The 16,160-nt window shown below is 39.0% G+C and overlaps 1 protein-coding gene across 1 annotated transcript in view; it reads right to left on the reverse strand.

Annotated features, from left to right (window-relative positions):
* Nucleotides 1-16,160, reverse strand: part of LOC128638682 (fibrinogen-binding protein-like) — a 64,849-nt gene that overhangs the window by 10,553 nt on the left and 38,136 nt on the right. The window contains exons 3-4 of the mRNA XM_053690796.1: nt 12,927-12,995; nt 12,485-12,539 (exon numbers count right to left, since the gene is read on the reverse strand). Coding sequence (XP_053546771.1) covers nt 12,485-12,539; nt 12,927-12,995 — 124 coding nt within the window. The remainder of the gene's footprint in view (nt 1-12,484; nt 12,540-12,926; nt 12,996-16,160) is intronic.

A 16,160-nucleotide genomic window follows, 5' to 3' on the forward strand; every position in this document is an offset into this window, starting at 1 on the left:
TCCCAATCTTCCTGCAGTTTGTCAGGCAATCCCAAATTGTTAGTTCAGTCCCACTGGTAAATCCATCAATGGTACACCTAGGTCCTACCTTGGGAACCAAAATAGTGCCCATATCATTAGGCCACAAACTACCCAGAAATGCCCATGGCCCTCCTAACCCCACTCCTGGGTCACAAGGCCACAACCCTTACATCTAGTGGTGGGTGCAACTGTTGCAATATTAGCGGGTATGGAATATGTGTTTAGTGGATAAAGGGCATTCTCTCCTGCTCAAGAGAAAAGAAAATGGAGGATGCAGGTGTAGTGTCTGAGGGTCAAAGGCAACTCCCTAGCTGCCTGTTTACTATTTACCAATACAGCACCAAATCTGCAACAATATGTATGGATCAAGAAGCATATTAATGTCACATTCACTATGACTCACTATATGTGTGACTGTCACATCAGCTTCACATAACCCAAGCAGCATTGTTCTGCCATACTCCATACAATATATGACCATTATGCTGCAGGTATTTGCAGGCAGAAACAACAGATTTATCTGTAACGAATTTCAACCATTAGAGTAAAATATTAAAGGGACATAAATCTGCAATAAGAAAATGCTTGATTGCATTAGAGCATTCTGTTATTGCACTATTGCTTGTCTATTACTATGTGATTAAAGGGATATGAAACCCATTTTTTTCTTCTATGATTCAGATAGAGCATGCAATTTTAAGCAACTTTCTAATTTATTCCTATTATCTGATTAGTGGATAAATGTCCGGCTCCTAAGCTTACATTCCTGCCTTTTCAAATAAAGATAGCAAGAGAACGAAGAAAAAATGATAATCGGAGTAAATTAGAAAGTTGCTTAAAATTGCATGCTCTATCTGAACCATGAAAGAAAATATTTGGGTTTCATATCCCTATAAAATACATAGTCAAAGTCATCTTTGGAGCAGCAGCATATTGCCTATCCTGAGTTAAACATGGGCTGTGAGTCAGTAACAAGGGACGTGCTCAACCTCCAGTCAGCAGTTGTGTCCAACGCAGGGGCAGATGTATATTGCTGCTCCAGAGCTGACTTTAAAGGACCACTAAATGCAGTAAAACTGAATATTGGAAAAAATACACACCAAAAGACAATGGCATAGCACTCACTTTGAATTTAAAATGAACATTAGAATATTTTCTATTAAATTGCAAAGTTAATCCAATTTTCCCTCACCCTGCATCATGTGACAGCCATTAGCCAATCACAAAATGTATATATGCGTAGATACTGTGGACATACTCAATAGAAAATAGAACTGTAGAAAGATTTGATAATGGAAGTATAATGAAAAGTTGTTTTTTTAAATTGCATGCGCTTTATCTAAATGATGAAACTTTAATTTTGACTTTAGTGTCTCTTTAATTATGTGATTAACCAATTTGCATGAGTTAAGCACATAGTAGTAGACATGCATTAGAGCATTTTTCTATTGCAGTTTTATTTAGTTCCTTTAATAATGTTTCAAGGCAGATTGAAATAAAGGCCATCTGGTAGTCAAAATCACTGCTTGGTGTATTATCAGCAGCTGATTGTAGTGGGACACACACACCAGAATAACGGTTTTGTCTGTTATCATCAGCCAAGGTTGCGGTATTGCTGCTTTATTTGTTGCCAGCAGCCAAGGTGGTAACTATATAGTTTTGTCTGGCTGCATTACAACACAGCAGCCAGGCAAAATAGGTCTGTGTAGGGTGTACAATTGCATTTCACCCCATTTGTTTTCTCTGTAATAGTCTTATCTCTACATTCCAGGTTAATACAAGTCCTAAACTGGCTTCTGGAACTTGGGTTATATGTCAGACAGGCGTATTGTAGTTTACAAGTCAGGCCCTGTTAAAGACAGGTTGTAGTTTCAACGGATGTTACTTTAGCTGGCCAGTTATGGGGGCCTGACTCAGCTGGCTGTCTTTAGTCTGAGGGCAGATAAGTTCCTCGAAAGTCTCCATGTTGTTCCACCTATGTACAGCCCCTTCATTTAAAGATTTAGGGGTCTGCATTATTTATATTCTTGCTCTATGTATTATAATAATAATAATAATAATAATAATTATCATCATCTGACAATGTGTTATGCAACACAGAAAAAAAGAAATCTATACAGCTTATAATTGTATATATCATTACATAACAGTAATAGAGATGTGAATATAATGAGGCGCAGCAGTTATCTATACAGCATGTTCACTTTCAGTGACTAGGTCAGATAAACTAATAAAAGGCTGAAAGAGAAAGTTTTCACCTTAAAGGGACAGTCTACTTGATTTTATTATTGTTTAAATAGATAGATAATCCCTTTATTACTAATTCCCCAGTTTTGCATAACCAACGCTGTTATATTATTATATCTTTTACCTCTGTGATTGCCTTGTATCTAAGCCTCTGCAGACTGCCCCGTTATCTCAGTGCTTATTACAAACTTGCATTTCAGCCAATTAGGGCTGACTGCACTGAAGCAAGCACAATGTTATCTTTATGACACACATGAACTAGCACTGTTTAGCTGTGAAAAGCTAATAAAATGCACTGAAATTAGAGAACGTCTTCAAGGGCTTAGAAATCAGGTCTAGCCTTCAACAAAGAATACAAAGAGAACAAAGCAAATTTGATGTTAAAAGTAAACTGGAAACATGTTTAAAATTGCATGTCCTATCTGAATCATACAAGTTAAATTTTGACTTTACTGTCCCTTTATTACTATGGAATTGATATAAAGTTAGCTATTACAGGTACTAGTCAAGTCCAGTGTTAAATCTCAATACAGACACTAGATGGCGAGCTAGCACCATATATTAGTATATTCAGACTCCCTTTCTCTCTGTTAGACGATTAACAGGTGGCTAATATTGAGGCTTCTTGAAATACATGGCAGCTAGTTCTAAAGGGAACTATTAACATGAAAATTGCTAATAATGGTGACACATTCTTTATAGCACTGAAGTTAATTTGCAAAATGTTTGCCTAAGAAAGCAAATTGTGAGAAATACTTTGTTACCTTTGAGCAAAGGTCTCAGGTTGCACAAGCCTAGCTTCTTTTTTTTTAACCAATGAAACTGTCTAGATGGCAGTTAGCAAACTTCATGCAACCTTCTAGCATTTTTATTCAAACAGGTTGCAGAGCCAGCTCTACAGAGTGTTGTGGCGCTGTACAAATAAATGATGATGATGACCATAATAATGACACAAAGCATCTATGTGCAGCCACCAGTCAGCTACTGCGCCCCCCCCAAAATAAAAACACCCCCTAATCTAATACTAAGTCCCCCCAACAGTAAAAAAAACCTCACCCACCAAACCCCCCAAAATAAAAAAACCTAACACTAAAAATAACTAAACTACCCATTTACTCTAAAGGGGCATTTGTATGGGCATTGCCCTTAAAAAGGCCATTCAGCTATTTTATTGTGAGCAAGATGGATAGATCAATGTTGCTTGTTGACAAAAGTAAAAAGATGGATAGATCACTTGATAACCAGCCAAAACTCAAGTTTATTACTTCCTATTCTAATCAGTACAAAGAGATCTGTAAGATAGTGAACAAAAATTTACCCATACTCATGGGGGATGTCAAGTTGAGGGAGAGAATAGAAGGAGGATGTATGTTCGTAGCTAGACGTGCTGCATCCCTGGGCAATATACTTTCCCCAAGTATGCTCAGGGATGAGAGATCTAGCTCATGACTACACCACAACGGAACATACAAATGTGGTAAACGGACATGAACCTCCTGTGATCACATCAAAATAAGTAGAACATTTAAGTCCCAGAGTACGATCTTTGAGACTAAAGGGTGTGTTACAGAAGCATTAGTTATTTTGTTGTGAAGAGCTTATTTCCCAGCAGCAATGCCTGAACCAGCAAGCCAGCGCCTAAGAAGGGCTCCAAGAAAACCGTAACAAGTATCATTTCATAAAGAGTTAACTCTTTTTTTTCAGCTTTTAGAAACTATTGTCTAATTACACGTTTGCTGGCCTCAGCTCTAAGTTTAGTGATAACAAATCCCATTGTCTAATCACCTCTGGAGCCAGACTACTAATTGATAAGATGAACTTGTAAACTTGTTATCTTAAGTACTGTAATCCTATTGTGGCCTGTCAAAGGACAGTGCTCTCTATCTAAATGTGTGATGGGGGATTTTGTGCTTCCCCCCCTCTCCCCCTGGGAGTGCCCTGTGTGCATGTAACCTTAATAAAAAGCAGGCTGGGCATCCCAGTCCTGAGTTCTTGTTTGACCCTCAATCGCAGCGTTGACTCGTTTTTGTGGGCAGAAGGGTATCCTAGCTGTACTGCAGCTAAGGGAGATTATTCTATATTTGCGAGACTCATATAGAATACTATGGAAAGCAGCTTCTCCCCTCTTTAGCAATAGGGATCCAGGCTACTAAGCGGTCCATCTCTCAGCGAGACTAAGGGTAACCGTAACAGGGTGCATTAATTCCAGAAGCACATATGTCATCTACCTGATTGATTGTACCACGTGTTCTATTTCTTATGTTGGTAGAACTACAAGAGACGTGGGTACTCGGGTGAGAGAGCACCTGTCCTATATATCAGGAGATAGACCATGCTCTGCATTATCACTGCATTTTTTGGATGTTCATGACCAAGATGTGACTAGCTTTAAATGGCAAGCAATAGAACAGATCCCCAAAAAACCTAGGGGAGGAGACAGACTTTCGGCCTTAAGTAGACAAGAAACCTACTGGATTTTGAAACTTAAAAGTTTGATACCAGTGGGATTCAACTCTGAGCATGACATTATTAAAGGGACACTGTACTCAAAAAATGTCTTTCATGATTCACATAGAGCATGCATTTTTAAGCAACTTTCTAATTTACTCCTATTATCAAATTTTCTTCATTCTCTTGGTATGTTTATTTGAAAAGCAAGAACGTAAGTTTAGATGCCGGCCCATTCTTGGTGAACAACCTGGGTTGTCCTTGCTGATTGGTCAGCACCAATAAACAAGTGCTGTCCATGGTACTGAAGCAAACATTTGCTGGCTCTTTAGCTGAGATGCCTTCTTTTTCAAATAAAGATAGCAAGAGAACGAATTAAAATTGATAATAGAAGTAAATTAGAAAGTTGCTTAAAATTGCATGCTCTATCTGAATCATGAAAGAAAAAATTTGGGTTCAGTGTCCCTTTAACTAATGGCACAGGTAAATTTGTGCCAGTTTGTCTATTAAAATAAACATTGTTGTGAATGACTTAGAGTACCCTAATTTTGAGTATATATAGCTCAGAATGAATACACTATCTATATAGGAGGTCTAAGATCTTACACAACTAATTTTAGGATTAATCATAGGTTGTTTGGGTTTTAAATGTGTTTTGTTTAACATTTTGCTACTAGTTGTAGTATACGTAAGTTATCTGCTATTATGAATCTTTATTGCAGGTGCAAGACATGTATATTAAAATAGCTGGAAGTTTGGGCTTATTGTAATATGTAAGAAGCTATTGAAATTGTGGCTGTATTTGCCCTTAAAGGGCCATAATACCCAAATGTTTAAACACTTGAAAGTGATGCAGCATAGCTGTAAAAAGCTGACTAGAAAATATCTCCTGAACAACTCTATGTAAAAAAGAAAGATATTTTACCTCAAAAGTTCCTCAGTAGCCACCTCCCATTGTAAAGGATTTCTAAGCAGCATTTTAGTGTGTCTGTCCTGGGACAGCTGAAAGGATGAGCATCGTGCACTCTCATATTATTTCACCAATCAGGTAAAGGAAGCTTACTATGAAATCTCATGAGAGTTAAGTCAAATCTCATGAGATCACAGTAAGAGTTCATAACCTCAGCACTGCTGATGCTGATTGGCTGCTGTTCATTTCTTCATATTTTTTTTTATTTTTACCTGCAGCTGGGAGCAGCTGAGTATATCTTTTTACACAGAACTTACTCTGCTGAGCTGAGGAGATTGTGAGGTAAAATATCTTCCTTTTTTACATAGAGATGCTCAGGTGATATTTTCCTGTCAGCTTTTTACAGTTATACTGCATCAGTTTCAAGTGATTTAGCATATGAGTATTATGTCCCTTTAATAGTTTTTAACTTATGTTCCCATTATGTATACTGTATAATGGACGATATTACACATATATTAAGTAACCAGATTTCCTCTCATGTTTAGCTATGTCTACTCTTAGCAATGCACAGTTGCAAGGAAACTGTCATTACTAACCTTTACTATAGGTGTAATGTTTGTACATTGAATGGTTTAGTAGTCTGGGCATACTGGAATATGAAACAAGCCCTTTAATTTTACCATAAATATTAACATATTTACATTTTTTTCTGTTATATGTCAGTGTTATTCATTCAGATATTTATATAAGTGTAATTCACATTTTGAGTGAGCATATTATTACAGTGAACATTTCTAGTATAGCTTGGCTTAAACAGGCTCTAGGCAATATATGGCTGTTTATGCCTTTAATGGATCATCATTTATGCTTACTCTGTGCACTTTGTATAACAGTTGAAAATATACATATATAATTAACTGGATATATGAATAATTTTTTCCATATGTATCTATGTTTATCTTTGGCTATGCACAAAATATTAGACACTCTTGATATATGGTTTCCATTCTGCTCATTACTGCTTATAATATGGTTTCTATGTGGTGCTTTAACCATTTGTTACAACTAATCATTATATGCTAGTTAACCTTATACTCCATTATGCAGTTTTCCATTCCTCCAACATATTAATAGTTAACTTATATGTGTCCTCTCCCATTTTGTTAATGCTTAGCCATTGATTGGTTTATGTTTTAACCAACTAGAATGTTTTGTTTCCTTTTTAAGGTATGAACAGCTGTTTTAAATTAAGTCTATGATTACGGTTTTCCGACCGAAACCGGTCAGACTTTGCACTGGCTCTGTATGTTTGGATTCTATTCCTTACCTCTTTTTTATATGACCCTCAATAAAGTAACTTTTAACATTTAAGAAATTGGATAATGGACTCTTTTTAACCTTTTTTTTCTGATGCTTCATATTTGCGGATTTGCAGGGGTCCGCTCAACAAAAGGAGTTTTCTCATTTATCCTTTCCATTGCAAATCAGCTTTAGCACTTCCACTAGGTATACGCAAGTTACTGTGGCACCATCCGCAAGTCTTTGTGTAATCATCTGGTCTCCGTTTCAGGTCACCTGGTTTCTCAGCACACACGATGAACAGCGTCTAACAAGGAGCTACATTGGAACGCTGTCACGGACAAGCTGTGCATTGCCATTGCCAGGACCTTTTGAGACCGCTGCTTCCAGACGTCTCTCCTGGGGGGGAGTGAAGTATTCACGCTACAGTTTGTTGCCAAACACTATTCTGCCTGTCTAAATACTGGTTACGGGTGCATATGTTGCAGGTCGTTTCTGCTGACTTTTTTCCCTCACACTTAGCCTGTGCAAGGTACGGGAGTGTGTAGAAGTATGTGTCAGCATTGAATAAGTGTATATGGTCTCTGTTAGCTTTGTTCATGGATTGAAATTTAATAAGCCTCACCCTCATAGTGAACTGAAAGTCTGGTAAGATATCGGATTTGTGGATCTTTTTTGCTCAATTATAGCGGTGCCAAGCCCTTGCACAACTATTGCTCATTCACTTTTTTAAGTTCATCTTTTTTCTTTTAGCTATTTTATTTCCCTTAAAAGGGCAATCAGCTCTTTTTCAAAAAAATCCCTAATCTAAAAAAAAACACACCAAAGATTAAAATAAAAAAGCCTAAAATTAAGCCCCAGATAGGTACTCACTCTGTTCCTGAAGTCCAGCGGACAAGGTCTTCTTCCAGATGGATCCATCATCTTCTATCTTCATCTGGAGTGAAGGCGGCGTGGTGCGGAGCTGTGTTCAAGATGCCTGGATCCTCAGCGGCGGTCCTCAACAGCGGTACTCGGTGGCGGTACTCGGCGGCGGCGTTCCTCTTCATCCGATGTCTGTCAAAGACTGAAGATTGAATGCAAGGTACTGCAATCAATTTGGGGTACCTTGCATTCCTATTGGCTGATTTCAAAATTTCAGCCAATAGGAATGCAAGGTACCCCAAATTGATTGCATTCCTATTGGCTGAAATTTTGAAATCAGCCAATAGGATTAGAGCTATTGAAATCCTATGGGCTGTTCAAATCAGCCAATAAGATTTCAGTAGCTCTCATCCTATTGGCTGATTTCAAAATTTCAGCCAATAGAAATGCAAGGTACCCCAATAAATATGGGGTACCTTGCATTTAATCTTCAGTGTGCAACGGACAATCGCATGAAGAGGAGCTTCCACGCCGCCAAGGACCGCCGCCCTTGAGGATCCAGGCATCGGGAACACAGCGCCACACCTCCGCTCTGCGTCGCCTTCACTCCGGATGAAGATAGAAGATGATGGATTCGTCTGGAAGACCTTCTCCGCTGGACTTCAGAAACAGTGAAGGTTTAGGCTTTTTTATTTTAATTTTTTTTTTTTTTTTAGATTAGGGTTTTTTTGGGCTTGAGAAAGAGCTGATTGCCTTTTTAAGGGCAGTAAAATATCTGAAGGCCCTTTTAAGGGTAGTGCCCATACAAATGCCCCTTTAGGGGCAATGGGTAGTTTAGTCTTTTTAGTGTTAGGTTTGTTTTATTTTGGGGGTTAGGTGGGTGGGGTTTATTTACTGTTAGGGGGACTTATTTACTGTTAGGGGTATTTTTTAGAGGTGAAAGAACTGTTTAACTTAGGGCAATACCCTACAAAAGGCCCTTTTAAGGGATTTTGGTAGTTTAGATTAGGGGTGTTTTTATTTTGGGAGGGGGGCTTTTTTATTTTCATAGGGATTAGGTATACATTTTTTTATTTTTGATAATTTTGTTTCTTTTTTTCTGTAATGTTAGACTTTTGTATTTTTTGTAATTTAATGTTACTTTTTTATTTTTAATTGTAATTTAGTAGTAATTGGGGTTAATTTAGGGGGTGTTAGGTTAGGGGGCTTAACAATTAAATTAGTTATTTGCGTTGTGGGGGGTTAGCGTTATAGGGGTTAATAGGTTAATTAGGGTTATTGATTAAAGGCTTCAGGTCTACCTATGCTGCATCCAGGTAGATTCCGAAAATGGCAGGGTGGTGAAAGAATTTTCAGAATCCATTCCGAAAATGGCAGGGTGGTGAAAGAATCCACTTGCGGTGGATTCTTTCACCACCCTGCCATTTTCGGAATCCACCTGGTTGATTCGTTTGGCTGCCTCGCGCAGCCAACATTCCTTTGAAGATGTGTGCGCAACTGGCGACGGACGCGTTACAAATGTGATTATAGTATAGATATTCATTTTTAATGTGTTTGCCCGACAATACCCAAGGTTAGATCTTATTCAAGTTTGCTTAAACAGGCCAAACGGAAAAAAATCAGCACACATTTGTGTTATAGCTGTATTACACTCAGATAACTATAATAAAGTGACCGTCTGCATATTGGGTGTTGTTTCTAAATAATAATGACATCTTATAGGCAAAAGCAAACTATAAATGGCTTTTCACCACAGCAGCAACAGCACTAGTATGTATCATACAGGTGCCAATGTTACTGTGCAGTTAACCTGTGATCTTCCCAGCGGCTCACACAAACAGTGATAGCTGTCTGTCACTATTACCAGCTTGCTGTTACAGTGCAGCTGGCTTTCACTATTACCTGCTTGCTTTTACAGTGCAACTGTCTGTCACTATTACCTGCTTGCTGTTACAGTGCAGCTGCCTGTCACTATTACCTGCTTGCTGTTACAGTGCAGCTGTGTGCCACTATTACCTGCTTGCTCTTACAGGGCAGCTGTGTGTCACTATTACCTGCTTGCTGTTACAGTGCAGCTGCCTGTCACTATTACCTGCTTGCTGTTACAGTGCAGCTGTGTGCCACTATTACCTGCTTGCTCTTACAGGGCAGCTGTGTGTCACTATTACCTGCTTGCTGTTACAGTGCAGCTGTCTGTCACTATTACCTGCTTGCTGTTACAGTGCAGCTGTCTATCACTATTACCTGCTTGCTGTTACAGTGCAGCTGTCGGTCACTATTACCTGCTTGCTCTTACAGTGCAGCTGTCTGTCACTATTACCTGATTGCTCTTACAGTGCAACTGTCTGTCACTTTTACCTGCTTGCTCTTACAGTGCAACTGTCTGTCACTATTACTTGCTTGCTTTTACAATGCAGCTGTATGTTCCTTTTACCTGTTAGCTGTTACAGTGCAACTGTCTGTCACTTTTACCTGCTTGCTGTTACAGTGCAGCTGTCTGTCCCTATTACCTGCTTGCTGTTACAGTGCAACTGTCTGTCACTATTGCCTGCTTGCTCTTACAGTGCAGCTTTCTGTCACTAATCCCTGCTTGGTGTTACAGTGCAGCGGTCTGTCTGTCACTATTACCTGCTTGATGTTACAGTCCAGCTGTCTATCACTATTACCTGCTTGCTGTTACAGTGCAACTGTCTGTCACTATTACCTGCTTGCTGTTACAGTGCAGCTGTCTGTCACTATTACTTGCTTGCTGTTACAGTGCAACTGTCTGCCACCTTTACCTGCTTGCTGTTACAGTGCAGCTGTCTGTCACTATTACCTGCTTGCTGTTACAGTGCAACTGTCTGTCACTTTTACCTGCTTGCTGTTACAGTGCAGCTGTTTCTCACTATTACTTGCTTGCTGTTACAGTGCAGCTGTCTGTCACTATTACCTGCTTGATGTTACGGTGCAACTGTCTGTCACTTTTACCTGCTTGCTGTTACAGTGCAGCTGTCGGTCACTGTTACAGTGCAGCTGTCTGTCACTATTACCTGCTTGCTGTAATAGTACAGCTGTCTGTCACTATTACCTGCTTGATGTTACGGTGCAGCTGTCGGTCACTTTTACCTGCTTGCTGTTACAGTGCAGCTGTCGGTCACTGTTACAGTGCAGCTGTCTGTCACCTTTACCTGCTTGATGTTACAGTGCAACTGTCTGTCACCTTTACCTGCTTGCTGTTACAGTGCAGCTGTGTGTCACTATTACTTGCTTGCTGTTACAGTGCAGCTGTCTGTCACTATTACCTGCTTGATGTTACAGTGCAGCAATTTGTCACTATTACTTGCTTGCTGTTACAGTGCAGCTGTCTGTCACTATTACCTGCTTGCTGTTACAGTGCAGCTGTCTATCACTTTTACCTGCTTGCTGTTACAGTGAAGCTGTCTGTCACTATTATCTGCTTGCTGTTACAGTGCAGCTGTCTGTCACTATTGACTGCTTGCTCTTACAGTGCAGCTTTCTGTCACTAATCCCTGCTTGGTGTTACAGTGCAGTGGTCTGTCTGTCACTATTACCTGCTTGCTGTTAAGGTCCAGCTGTCTATCACTATTACCTGCTTGCTGTTACAGTGAAACTGTCTGTAACTATTACCTGCTTGCTGTTACAGTGCAGCTGTCTGTCACTATTACTTGCTTGCTGTTACAGTGCAACTGTCTGCCACCTTTACCTGCTTGGTGTTACAGTGCAGCTGTCTGTCACTATTACCTGCTTGCTGTTACAGTGCAGCTACCTGTCTGTCACTATTACCTGCTTGCTGTTACAGTGCAACTGTCTGTCACTTTTACCTGCTTGCTGTTACAGTGCAGCTGTTTCTCACTATTACTTGCTTGCTGTTACAGTACAGCTGTCTGTCACTTTTACCTGCTTGCTGTTATAGTGCAGCTGTTTGTCACTGTTACAGTGCAACTGTCTGTCACTTTTACCTGCTTGCTGTTACAGTGCAGCTGTTTCTCACTATTACTTGCTTGCTGTTACAGTGCAGCTGTTTGTCACTGTTACAGTGCAGCTGTCTGTCACTGTTACCTGCTTGCTGTAATAGTGCAGCTGTCTGTCACTATTACCTGCTTGCTGTAATAGTGCAGCTGTCTGTCACTATTACCTGCTTGCTGTTACAGTGCAACTGTCTGTCACTTTTACCTGCTTGCTGTTACAGTGCAGCTGTGTGTCACTATTACTTGCTTGCTGTTACAGTGCAGCTGTCTGTCACTATTACCTGCTTGATGTTACAGTGCAGCAATTTGTCACTATTACTTGCTTGCTGTTACAGTGCAGCTGTCTGTCACTATTACCTGCTTGCTGTTACAGTGCAGCTGTCTGTCACTATTACCTGCTTGCTGTTACAGTGATAGCTGTCTGTCCCTATTACCTACTTGCTGTTACAGTGCAGCTGTCTGTCACTATTACCTGCTTGCTATTACAGTGCAGCTGTTATGAGATTGATCATGTGCAAGTCACAGCTAATAATAGATACAATCAATTGCATGAAGCATTATTTTTCTAAAGAAACAATAGGATATTTATAGAGCTAGAGAGTGAGAGTTTCAAGCATGGAACAGACAGACAGTCTCACTGCTCACTGGGAAAGGATTGGATTTCTGGATGCCAGGGATATTTCAATGCATTTCTGGATAATAACTAGGTTATATTACTTACCAGGCTTGCAGGCTGTCTCACATATAACTGGGCAGACATAACAGAACTGACAATACTGTGGATAAAAATAAATACATAAATATGTCAAGAAATGCAGGTGTTGGGGGAAAAAACTGTTAAAGATGAAAAAAGTAATATAAAGCAGAAAGGCCATGACAATCCTGCTAATATCATTAACTTGGTTTTATGTTACATTGCATCCCTCACAAGTAGCCAAGAGGTTAAAAGCTACAATAGACCAGAATAGAATTCAGTAGAACTGCAGTTGGGGAAAATATAATTTCCAGATAACTGCTCCATTGAAGACATGATACTCCCCCTTTTTTCCACTGAAAACTGTTATATAACTCATGGCAATGTGCGTGAGCTCTCAGGCAGCCAAGAGGTTAACCACTGTTTGCTGCCAGATGTCTAGTAATGGCTCAGCATTAAGGATACTCACCTCGCAATTTTTACAGTGTTCACTCTTGTCCTTTTCATCGCAGGGGCACTTTTCACAATCACCACAGTGCTAAGGAAGGAGAAATAATTTGCATTAGGAACAGGTCTTATGGGAATATCCTGTTTATTTATTTTATATAAAGGGTGATTCTTCACAAAGTGACCTATCAGTCTTAAAAACCAGCACTGTCTTTTTGTTGACAAAATGATCTATTTACAACAAAATGATTAAGCTGATGAAGAGGGTCATGTCACATAATTTACAGATGCTCTCAATATAACAAAATGATAACCCTGGCAGAAGATGTTCAGCATTGTAATGGTATATTTAGTCTTAAAGGGACGTTAAACATAGAAATTCTTATTTATCAGTTGAATGTTTGTGTAATGATTAAATAAATAAAACCTTAAATTTGCATTATATATAATACTATTTTAAGTTACCTTTTTCTTTACAAATATGTTTTGCTTTAGGCTTAATGTGGCTCTTCAAAATATTGTTATTTAAATAAAAATGGACACCTTTACATCTCAGTTATTTTGTATGTTACCTTTTTTCATCTAAGTGAAAACCTTGAGAAAACAACACAATACATTGTGGCAAAACAGTGTGGAGTTTGCATGAGCCTTGCTAAGTCTGTTTACAAGTATTATACAAAGATGCCCAGTTTAGCATTGGAAATACTGGGGTAGCTTGCTTTATGGGGATTCAATTAGTGCACTGCCTCACCACAGGAGAAATTTCCAGATGCCTTGATCTCATTCAAAAGGACAAACCAATAACAAAATGGCAGATAATTATCATATCAATGAGAACAGCTAACTTCTAACATACGTTACAGCTTCCATAGGCACCATGTACATGCATATAAGTATTTTATTCAGGGTGGGCATCATGTACATGCATATCAGTATTTTATTCAGGGTGGGCATCATGTACATGCATATCAGTATTTTATTCAGGGTGAGCATCATGTACATGCATATCAGTATTTTATTCAGAGTGGGCCATAGGCATCATGTACATGCCTATCAGTATTTTATTCAGGGTGGGCATCATGTACATGCATATCAGTATTTTATTCAGGGTGGGCATCATGTACATGCATATCAGTATTTTATTCAGGGTGGGCCATAGGCATCATGTACATGCATATCAGTATTTTATTCAGGGTGGACATCATGTACATGCATATCAGTATTTTATTCAGGGTGGACATCATGTACATGTATATCAGTATTTTATTCAGGGTGGGCATCATGTACATGCATATCAGTATTTTATTCAGGGTGGACATCATGTACATGCATATCAGTATTTTATTCAGGGTGGACATCATGTACATGCATATCAGAATTTTATTCAGGGTGGGCCATGGGCATCATGTACATGCATATTAGTGTTTTATTCAGGGTGGGCATCATGTACATGCATATCAATATTTTATTCAGGGTGGGCATCATGTACATGCATATCAGTATTTTATTCAGGGTGGGCATCATGTACATGCATATCAGTATTTTATTCAGGGTGGGCATCATGTACATGCATATCAGTATTTTATTCAGGGTGGGCCATAGGCATCATGTACATGCATATTAGTATTTTATTCAGGGTGGGCATCATGTACATGCATATTAGTATTTTATTCAGGGTGGGCATCATGTACATGCATATCAGTATTTTATTCAGGGTGGGCCATAGGCATCATGTACATGCATATCAGTATTTTATTCAGGGTGGGCCATAGGCATCATGTACATGCATATCAGTATTTTTTTCAGGGTGGGCATCATGTACATGCATATCAGTATTTTATTCAGGGTGGACATCATGTACATGCATATCAGTATTTTATTCAGGGTGAGCATCATGTACATGCATATCAGTATTTTATTCAGAGTGGGCCATAGGCATCATGTACATGCATATCAGTATTTTATTCAGGGTGGGCATCATGTACATGCATATCAGTATTTTATTCAGGGTGGGTATCATGTACATGCATATCAGTATTTTATTCAGGGTGGGCCATGGGCATCATGTACATGCATACCAGTATTTTATTCAGGGTGGGCATCATGTACATGCATATCAGTATTTTATTCAGGGTGGGCATCATGTACATGCATATCAGTATTTTATTCAGGGTGGGTATAATTTACATGCATATCAGTATTTTATTTAGGGTGGGCCATAGGCATCATGTACATGCATATCAGTATTTTATTCAGGGTGGGCATCATGTACATGCATATCAGTATTTTATTCAGGGTGGGCATCATGTACATGCATATCAGTATTTTATTCAGGGTGGGCCATAGGCATCATGTACATGCATATCAGTATTATATTCAGGGTGGGCATCATGTACATGCATATCAGTATTTTATTCAGGGTGGGCATCATGTACATGCATATCAGTATTTTATTCAGGGTGGGCATCATGTACATGCATATCAGTATTTTATTCAGGGTGGGCATCATGTACATGCATATCAGTATTTTATTCAGGGTGGTCATCATGTACATGCATATCAGTATTTTATTCAGGGTGAGCATCATGTACATGCATATCAGTATTTTATTCAGGGTGGGCATCATGTACATGCATATCAGTATTTTATTCAGGGTGGGCATCATGTACATGCATATCAGTATTTTATTCAGGGTGGGCATCATGTACATGCATATCAGTATTTTATTCAGGGTGGGCATCATGTACATGCATATCAGTATTTTATTCAGGGTGGGCAGTAAATGTGGGGTTTGGTTTGTCAGGAAGCCAAGTCTTGCTGTACAGAATGAGGTTGGAACAGGCTAAGGTAGGCTGATACATAAATATAAGGCAAAAAGAGGCAGGAAGAAAGGTGATTTTAATCTCCAAACCTGTATTAGTCTCACAAAACGTGGGACGACTGGAAGCTAAGACATATGTGAGAGGCAGCTTTGTCTGTACCAGAGGAAGGAGTCATACATGCTACAACTAAACAATAAAAAGTATATGTTCTAGACTAGAGTATGGATGATAGGAATATATCTTAGCCTTTGGCTGGTAAAATGTATTTTTGTCAAAAGCCTGGATAATGTGTTTCAAGCAAGCTAATTGCATTGATCCCTTTGTTTTATTTACATTTGGGGACACTTTTTTGGAAGCCAGTGCATATGGTTAAAGGTAAATTCACTAAAATGTATTCTATCATGTATATGACAGAGCAGCAGTTAAACATCTTC

Source organism: Bombina bombina, chromosome 8 (assembly GCF_027579735.1).
Source record: "Bombina bombina isolate aBomBom1 chromosome 8, aBomBom1.pri, whole genome shotgun sequence".
In the NCBI taxonomy this organism is placed as follows: Eukaryota; Metazoa; Chordata; class Amphibia; order Anura; family Bombinatoridae; genus Bombina; species Bombina bombina.